The sequence below is a fragment of the Bubalus bubalis genome, chromosome 16 (assembly GCF_019923935.1).
Source record: "Bubalus bubalis isolate 160015118507 breed Murrah chromosome 16, NDDB_SH_1, whole genome shotgun sequence".
Lineage (NCBI taxonomy): Eukaryota > Metazoa > Chordata > Mammalia > Artiodactyla > Bovidae > Bubalus > Bubalus bubalis.
The window spans coordinates 18,758,906-18,768,258 of NC_059172.1; the positions used below are offsets into that span (position 1 = coordinate 18,758,906).

The 9,353-nt window shown below is 49.2% G+C and overlaps 1 protein-coding gene across 1 annotated transcript; it reads right to left on the reverse strand.

The window, feature by feature from the left end:
* Positions 1–3,605: 3,605 nt before the first annotated feature.
* FJX1 (four-jointed box kinase 1) lies at positions 3,606–6,354 on the reverse strand. The gene has a single exon (XM_006062395.4). It carries the CDS (start codon positions 5,835–5,837, stop codon positions 4,524–4,526), a length of 1,314 nt encoding a protein of 437 aa, XP_006062457.3. The 5' UTR covers positions 5,838–6,354; the 3' UTR covers positions 3,606–4,523.
* Between the last annotated feature and the right edge of the window lie 2,999 nt (positions 6,355–9,353).

Consider the following 9,353-nt stretch of genomic DNA (forward strand, 5'->3'; position numbering starts at 1 on the left):
GGGTTGCATGTGACAACACATACAAGGGCATGTTACGTTGTTAGCCGCTCAGTTGTGTCCGACTCTTTGTGACCCCTGGACTATAGCTGGCCATGCTCCTCTGTCCATGGGATTTTCCAGACAAGAATACTGGAGTGGGTTGCCACTTGGTTCTGGTGAAAAACATTGTGAAGTTGCCAATCTAATCTAACATCCCTTGTTCCAGGCAAGATACCTGGAGTCAGAGAGGGGAAATGACTTTCCCAAGTCCATGACTCATAAACAGCTCTCCTCTCTGGGCTTACAGTATCCTTTCCATTTGACTTTAATGATCAAAGCATGCTTGGAGGTGGGTGTTAATTCTTGCCCTGTGGTTTCCATGCCACTTTGGCAGCTGACATTCTATTCCTTCCTGGAGCAATTCCTGTGCTTTTGGATCAGCTGGACTCCCCTCTCCTTTCATACCCCTGCCCACCTTGCACCACCCAGGATCAGTGGTTCTGTAGGATGGGGCAGGTGTGTGGAGGGATAAATAATCTGTGCCCAGGCTTGGATGATCCATGGCAATTGGGTAGCTCAGAAGGTGCACAGTTCCACAGCTTACTGCTCCCTGGGGCTGATGAGCCATTTGAGAAATAGAAGCACAGCCTCCCTGTGAAAAAGAGGGGGTTGCTTGCGGCAACTCATACAAGGGCATTCTCAGAAAGAAGGCAACCAGCTGACAACTGTGGGCTTTAGGTAACTCCTGCCAGACTCTTGCACTCTGGCTGGTCTTCCTGAGCCAAAATAGAAGCATGTAGAAAATGTTCTGTGACTGCAGAGATACAGCGGGATTATGAAAGAGGATCCTGTCTGGGACTCAAAATGCCTATGGTTTTGACTTAGAGAAGAAAACGATCTACCCCATGAATGAGCAAACATTTATATTACATTTACTCTGTGCCAGGCACTGTTCTGAGAATATTACAAATATTTACTCATTTAATCCAAATAATCAACATCTAGGCCTTAAGAGGACTCTCCTAGCTGCAGTCCTAGGCAGAAGGTGGAGAAGTGTTGAGAGGTGTTAAAATAATTTGTTTTTCTTCAGGATCCGAAGACAGGAGGGCAAGCACTCTTAATAGAGTTTAGAACTATGTCATTGACAAAGTGCATTAATCAACAGTCAAATCCAGAGAGTAAAGGTCAATTGCCTACTTTCTCTTGGCAGAAGGAATTGGGAGGAGGATTGTTCTTCTTGCAAAGATTCATCACTTTTTGATGCTTTCCAGAAGTGGTGATGGATTTTCAATGAGCCATCTACTCTTGAAAAAAAGCACCCTCATATATTCGCAGTGCGGCTGCCTTTGGTGCAGAGGGTCTGCTTGGGTCCTGAAACCACCCACTCAAGCTCATATACAAATCAAACCTGTGCCCCTGGACATAGGATCCAGTGCCTTGTTCAGGATCATATGCTAGAAGAGGGTTCTCAATCATTTAAAAATTAGCTTATTATTAATTTCAAAAACTGGACCTGTACTCAGAAACTTCTAAATTTGACTTTGATAATGAAAATTAGTAGAAATTTACTGAACTGTAAGAAAGGCAAGAGTTTTTGTTTTTTTAAAGAGCAATAGGAAGTGAGTTTTTTTTTTTTTAAGTACCTCTATGTATCCTTATGTTTTCTATGTTAACATTTAAATCCCACAATACTCTGAATGAATCTCCATTTCATAGATGAGAGAACTAAATTAAATGACTTGCTGAAAGTAAATAGGTGAGGGAGAGAATTCAGAATATAGTCTGCCTGCAGAACTCATTACTCTTTTACATCATGCTACAGCCTGAAAGTTTTTTTTTTTTTCTTCATCTGAAAAATGATTTGGTCCTAGCAGCATTCACTGACCATGCCAAAATGTTAATTGATCTTTTCATGTCACAGCTTATCGATTATCCACAAGGAATAGCAACAGTTAAAACCTCTTTTCTGTAATTTTTTGATTCCCTTAACAACTCCACCATGTAATTAAACTTATTTCTTAAACAGGCAGAAATGGTTCACTAAAGAATCTGAGAAGGACTGTTTAAATTACACTTAGTTTCTTGCTCTGAGTTAACCATGGTCAAGTCTGGGCTTGGAACTGAAGTTCAGGAGGAATGTGGAGAATGCTGCTGGCCCAGAGTGTACCAGTGCTGAAGTTAAATGGGAGTCAGGGTGTATTTCCTGTACATCTGTGAAACTTCTAACTTCGCTCTGCCCATGGTTTTTCTCCTTGAACATGTCGGGTAAACATGTAGATTGCTGAATATTTATCCTTTTCTTGGAGCAGCCTCTATTGATTTGGGCAGCAAATCTCACATACTTATTAATTATCAGAAATGGAAAATGTTTCTTTTTGAAAGATGTAACTATCAGAGGTTTCACATTAATGTCTTGAAAAAGATTTCCCATTATCACTACCGTCTGTGGCTGTATTATGAAAATATTTGGCTTACACCACAAAGATTATGGACTCTTTTTTTGAGTTGTCTTAGCAGAGGCACTGAAACATAAGGATGGCATTAAATGGTTAAATTACACGCTGTGTTGTAATGCACAGTGAGATGGGAAACCCAGAGATTTAATACCATCATGAGTCTATAAAACCCCAGGTTTACAAATGCAAGTCAAATAAAAATCTATTAAAGTAGCCAAAAGTTGCTTTGAGTTAAGAGGTCATTAAATAAAAAGAAGGTAACAGGCAAGATTATTTGGACCCACATGTCAAATAAAATGCAAAGATAAAACACCAAAGGGCCATTACAAAAATACATTAATAAACTGCCTCCCTCTCCTCTCTCCTATGGGTCAAAACGAAGCTTAAGAAAATACAAAGATGTTTTCTAAGTTTGAAATCTCCAAGAAGTTAAGGGTCCACATGCCATATACAAAGTACTACACCCTTTCCTGGTCTGACAATGGCTGCTCTGAGGAGACCATGCAGTTAGTACCTGGGGGGGCAGGACGGGGAGGAGGCCTGGTGGGGGGTATTGACCAGGACAATCTCTTAAGAGAGCTGGATGCGTCCAGATGTTGGAGAGTATGATCTCCTGGATGCAATGGAATTTATGCTGGGAGATTAAAGAGAAGAATTAATTTATGACTCTACCTGTTTGCAACATGTGTTCAACTTATTATCAGTACACATTGAGTTGCACGGTAATTACAATGCTGAAAATCAGGTGCAACACAGGACCATGGTATTTAAGTCTAAGGGGGTTGGGCATTTGTCATATTTTAGTCTGCACATCTGGTTCTATCATATTTGCCAAATGATTAATATAGGACTTTATTACAGTGAAATCCTTTTATATCAAAGTTTTATTTGCCAGGAAATAGAATCCTTTCCTTCCATGTCTTTTTCCACCATCCCCCACATTCTCTGCTGAACTCTGAAATTTCCAGCACTAGGATTCGTTTGAGTGAGCAGGACAGGGAATCTGCTCTTGCCTTTGTTCAGCTCTCTTAAGTTCTGTGGTCACAACTGGGATATACATGCGTCCTTTGTTGTTAAAGCACATCCACAAGGGAGAAACCCTAAAGCTTATTCAAAAACCAGGTAGGATGTCAGATACCTCCAATAGTTAAAACCACAGGAATTAAATTCTAAATTTTAAACTCCCTTTTATTGAAATATAAGTTTGTTTAGTATATTTACACCACACTTTATGCACATATATACATAGAAGGCAAATTCTGTCAAATAAAAAAAAGTTTTTCTTAATAACAAATTAAAATAAAAACAAAGTAAAGTGCATAAAACGGATTTCTTTTCCTTCCGGTGAACATCCTCATTGTCAAAATGTTGGCCGGTTGGGAAGGGGGAGGGATTAGAAATTCATTCTTTGACTCCGCGCACACAGGCAGTCCTGCATTTGTAGCCTTCAGGCCAAGGCGACAAGCTGTTAAGGAACAGGTCAGACAAACTGCCAGGGACTGCAGGACTCCCCCCAATCTGTAGGTCCTGCTCCCTTTGTCCTATAGGAGCGGTTCCCCAGCTCTTAACAGTGACCTCACCATCACGGAGCCGGAACAAAGGGAGAACACGGGAAGGGGGCTCCACCAGCCAGTATCAGAGCCCTGCTGCCGGGCCACCAGCGCGGCAATCGGTAGGAAATTGCAGAATTAGCTCAATGGCTCCAATAGAAGTTTTCCTTTTTCGGGAAGGGAAGGGGCGGGCGGAGGGGTTGCCGAGGAAGGGGCTGTATCTTCTACTGAGACTGCCACCCGGGGGCCAAACTCCGGCAGCAGCCAGTTTCTTTGGATGCAAACTCCGTGCTGGCATAGGGAAGAATCCTTTTATAGGCTGGGTGAGCTCATCCTCCCAGAACTTTGAAAGGAAACTGCTTGGGACTGCGAGAAAAGGGCAGGTGGGTGAAGCGGAAGTTTTCGGTCGCCTTCGCGCTCGGGTCTCCGGCTGGGCGTTGGCCGGCTGATCCGCAGGAGGTGGCAGAGACGACGGCCCTTCCCCCCATCATCTATCCCCCAGCCAGGGGTCTCACAGTCTCTCTTCCTCCGGGTAATGCTAAGTCCCGGGTCGGCGGCCGTACTTAGCCTTACAGTGCAAAATGTGCTTTGCAAGGAAGTCGAGGCGGCGCTGCAGCAGCTGAGCGTGGGGGTCGGCGAGCGCGGCCAGCTCCGGGAAGCGAGGCTCGTGGTGCTGGTAGAGGCGCAGTAGCCGGGCGGCCGCGTCCTGGCCTCGGTGTAGCTCCAGGACGCGCCGCGCCGTCCGCTCTCGGAACACGCACACAGACTGCAGCAGCGGCTCGTTATATTTGTCCCACATGCCCGCTACCCGGTAACCGTGCACCAAGCCCGCCTCGTTGTCCAGAAAGACCAACGCCCCGCCGGGGCCGCGGTGCAGGTTGCTGGTGGCTCGGTGCATGACCCGCGGGTCCCACTGCAGGCTGAAGAGGTTGCTGACTAGCCGGTCGAAGTTGGCCGTCAGGTAGTCGAAGAGGATTAAGTCGGTCCATTGCACCAGGTCCACCAGCTCCGCCCGGCTCCGGTTGGCCAGCTCACCCCCGGCGGCGCGCAGGGGCCGCAGACGGCCGTCCTCGGAGCGCCAGGGCGCGGGCACCACTACGTCGGTGAGGTTAGGCAGCCAGCGAGTCAGGCTTACCACGCTGCCTTCGGTCCAGTGAGCGGCACGAAGCTCCTCCTGCACCTGAGCCCACTGCGCGCTCCGAGCCTCCACCCGGGCCAGTGCCAGCGGCGGCACGTGGCGATGGAGGCCCAGCAAGCGCGCCAGGTAGTAGGACAGGGCCTCGCCCTGGATCTGCTCCGGGTTGATGCCGTAGCGCACGCAGGCGCGGGTGCCGTCGGCGAAGCGGGCCAGCCGGTTGGAGCTGCGCCCGCAGCCCCCGCGCTCCAGGGCCACCACCCGGGCGCGGCGCGCCGCCTCCAGCCACGCCGCCGCCTGGGCCTCCGAGAAGCCCCGGGGCACCTGCTCCTCCAGGCCGCGGCTCCAGAAGACGCCCCCGTGCACCGCGGCGCGTTCCTCCGGCCGGGGCCGCCCGGTTGGCACGTGCCGCCTGCGCTCACCCGGGGGCTGCCCGGGCGGGCCGTCCGCGCCTGCCGCCAAGGTGAGCAGCGCCCGGAAAGTTTTCAGGGAGCCGCCGCGGGCGTCCCGCGCCAGGGGCGGGGGCAGAGGAAAGCGAGGCGCGGGCTCCCGGCCGCCGCTCCGGGCCAGGTGCCGCGGGAGTCCGTCTTCGGGCGGCCGGGAGGTGGGTAGCCCGGTCCTCGGCGGCAGGAGTCCGCCCCACAGCGTCAACAGCGAGCCCAGCGCCAGCAGCCAGAGCCCGGCGGTGGCGGCGGCGCCCCGCATCCTCCTGCCCATGCTCAGCGGCCGCGCCGGTGCCGCCGCCGCTTCAAGCCGAGCCCCGGCACCCGGGTCCCGGTGGCGAGGCGGGCCCGGCAGCTCGTTGGCTCCGGGGCTCCGGGCGCCTCAGCTCCATCGTGGCTGCGGGGCTCTGCCTAGCGCTCCGCCCGGCACTGAGAACTCGCCTGGCTGCCGCTTCCCAGCTGCTTTTGTATTTCGCTGTGAGACCCTCCGGCGGGCGCGATTCACAGGCGCCCGGACCACGTGGGAGCGAGGGCGGGGGGAATCCCCCTCCCCCTCCTCCGCCGCCGCTCCCCGCCCCCCACTCCTCCGCCCCCTTTCCCTCCTCTTCCCCTTAAAGCGGCGATGGCTCCTTCCAAGCGGGAGCAGCGGCCCCACACTCAGTCGGGGACTTAGGGGCCGGGAGCTGGAAGCCCGGCTGCAGGCGCCCGCGCGGGGGCGTGGGAGCAGGCGGCAAGGAGCTGGAGTCGCGCGGGGTGGGAACGACGCGCCGCTGGCTCTCATGGGGGTTGCAGTGGGCGCGGAGTCCCTCCTGCAAAGTTCAGAGTAACCCCCAATCGAGCTCCGGACGCCGCCCGGCGTGAATGGGGCGGGTCTTCTTGCCTTGTCCGTTTCCAACGGTGTGATTCACCCTGCCTTATGTAAATCCCTGGGGAGCTCTCCGAGCCGTGGAGGATGTGACTCCAGCCGGGTTAGAAGAACCATCTGTAGCAAACAACTTTGAACCGACACCGCCTTTCCGGAGCGCGCTCACTACCTTGGTCCAGTGTGATTTGAGATTGGTCGCTCGCCCTTTCCCGAGGGACTCTCTGGGAATTCGACCTCACTGTGCAAGAGCACCTAGGCAGGTTTCATTCAACAAAGCGTCTGTCCTCGCTTCTGGACACGGAGCAGTAAAATCCACAGATGCGGTCCCCTGCTCACGGAGCTCACAGTCTAGGGGGATGTTTAGGTTGCCATGACAGGCTTACAACTCAAGATCCGACCTAGTCCAGGGGACGGGGCCTTAGAGACGGTTTCTCTTAAGAATGACACGATTCGGCTCCTGGGGACACAGAAGGGATCGGGCTTGCACAAAACCACAGAGGTAGTAAGTGAAGAAACAAATTCAAACGGGGGTCTCCAAGTAGCCTGCCGCTTGATTTTCCCTCTATCAGGAAAGTTCACCATTTTTAGTCAAGTGGCCAGCATTCTTATTTTTAAAGGCTCACTGTCATTTAGTTAGTCACTTTATACCCCACGTGTGATTTTCAATTCAACAAATGAAAAAACAACAACCATACCACATTTGACTTACTGGTTTAATGGTTTTAAGGGACGAAGTGTTTAGGGAAGAGGGTGGAGGAGTAAAAAAAAAAATAATAAAATGGAAAACAAAACCAGCAAACCACATTGTCTTCCAGACACTTTTTGGGTTCAGTCCACTAGGAAAGTTATTGGATAAGAACTGGCTCTCCCTCTCAGCTCTGTGCATTAGACTCTGTCCCAGATCCAAACCAAGATTCTCAGGTAAGACACAAGATGAGGGGTGGGGCTGGATTCCACCTCTGAAAGCAAGGGTTTGAAATCTGTTTCCTTTCACATGTTTCTCTTGCCTTTATCCCCCGCATCAGATGCACATGGGGGTTTTCAACTGCATCAATGCATCACCTGGTACTGATTATACTGTATTTGCCAAAAAATGAACGTTCTAGTTATAGGGCAGGCACCCTAAGGTTTGTGACTAAGTAGAGGCATCTGAAGACCACATCTAGAGACTTCCAGAGCTGCCCCAGTATACCTTCAAGTGTTTCCATATTGACTGAAATGTGGGGTTTTGGTTGAATCTCTTCTGCACCCCATGGTAGCTATATCAAGCCTTTATATAGATCTTATCTGATGATGAGATTACTATTGCTGTACTATCTTACTTCATTCGAAGGTATCATCTTCCTGTTCTGTGCAAGGTCGTTACCCTCATCTTTCCCTAGAAGGCAGAGGACTATATCTTAACAACTTTCTATTTGTCTTACCAAGTAGCATAGTATATTGTACTAAAAAGGTGCTCAGTAGCGTTTAATTTTTTGTCTTTTGGTTTAACTTCTGAGAATTTTTTTTTTTTGGAATGCCTTGCTTTCAGCTTGGTTATAAACTATAAGCAAGATCACCACCTTGTGGGCATAAGTAGAATATCATCTAATTAGAAAAGCATACATTTTCAACAGGCCGGTTAATGGCTTAAATCTGAGAATATTACTTGACTACCGTGGCCCATGCCATGTCCTGGGGGCTATGGCGAAATCCAAAGCAGTTAGTGTCACTGTCTTTTTAGCTGTTAACAGAAACTATAACTATAAGGGATAGTTCACTGTAAACTCTATGAGGAGTCTGTCTTATCTTTTATGGCGCTCTGGCACAATACTTGGCACTTAGTCGGTGTTCAGTAACGCTAAATAAATCATTGGAATGTTAATGAGATAAAGCTCTGCAAGTAGCATGTAACAAGTCATTAAAAAAAACTGCTTACCATTAAAAGATACAAAATAAGAGCTTTCATTCATAAAAGGGGAAAAAAATTGGTGAAGGATCCACTTCATGAAAAGAAGAAGCAGCACATTATTTTCAGGCTAGGAGGGCTGACTTCAACCCAGTCCCAGAATCTTCCAATCACATTACTGGTATTGATAAAGAAACTGAAGACTTGAAGCAGTCAGCTAAGACCTTGCACCTCAAAACATGGACTGACCCTATCACAGCCAGTGGCTCATAGACATGGGACTGAATGCACTGGGTTCCCGAACAGGAAGCACTAATAGAAACTTGAACAAATGCATTGAAATGCAGAATTACAGAAAGCTGTAGGAATAAAAGAGAAACAACAAACCCAAAGTAGAAGGCAGTTTAAGTGCATTATGTAAGTTATTGTTTTAGACAGTGTTTAAAAACACTTCTCTGCTTGTAAGAGGAAGACACTCCCATTCTCCTTTACTTCCTGGCATGAGGACACCCCTGACTGCCGTCCCCCTGGGTCTCCTTGGGACAGCACAAAGCACTGTCCACCACAGTGTGTGACTGCAGGCTGGCCCTTCTGGCAGTTTCTTAGGGATGAGGGGAGATGCTGTTCATCTGTTCCTACACAAGAACCTATTTTCACTTGGAGAACTTTCCTAACAATCCTCAGAGCTTCTCCCTGAGCCTCAGCTTCCAACTGCTTCACACTTGTCCACGGTCCTGTTAGAAGAATGATTTGTCTCATAAAAGAGTGCCTGCTGGAGAAGAGAGAAGAGGTGGAGTTGAGGGGTGGGTGCAGGGCAGAAGGCTGGGGATTGGGAGGTTTTCTAAGTCCAGCATTTCCTCTTAGTGGCTAATTATTTCCTATGTCCACGAGTACCAGTTTCCACATCTGAGAAATGAGGATGATAAACCCTACCTACCTCATATGGTTGTTGCGAAGTTCATGTGAGATGTTACTAATAACCATAACAACATTAAGAGCAAATGCTTATCGAGCACTTATTATGGGCTAGGCGTAGG

Bases quoted from the DNA above. Each gene is read 5' to 3' on its own strand.
- FJX1 (XM_006062395.4), bottom strand. From the start codon at position 5,837: ATGGGCAGGAGGATGCGGGGCGCCGCCGCCACCGCCGGGCTCTGGCTG.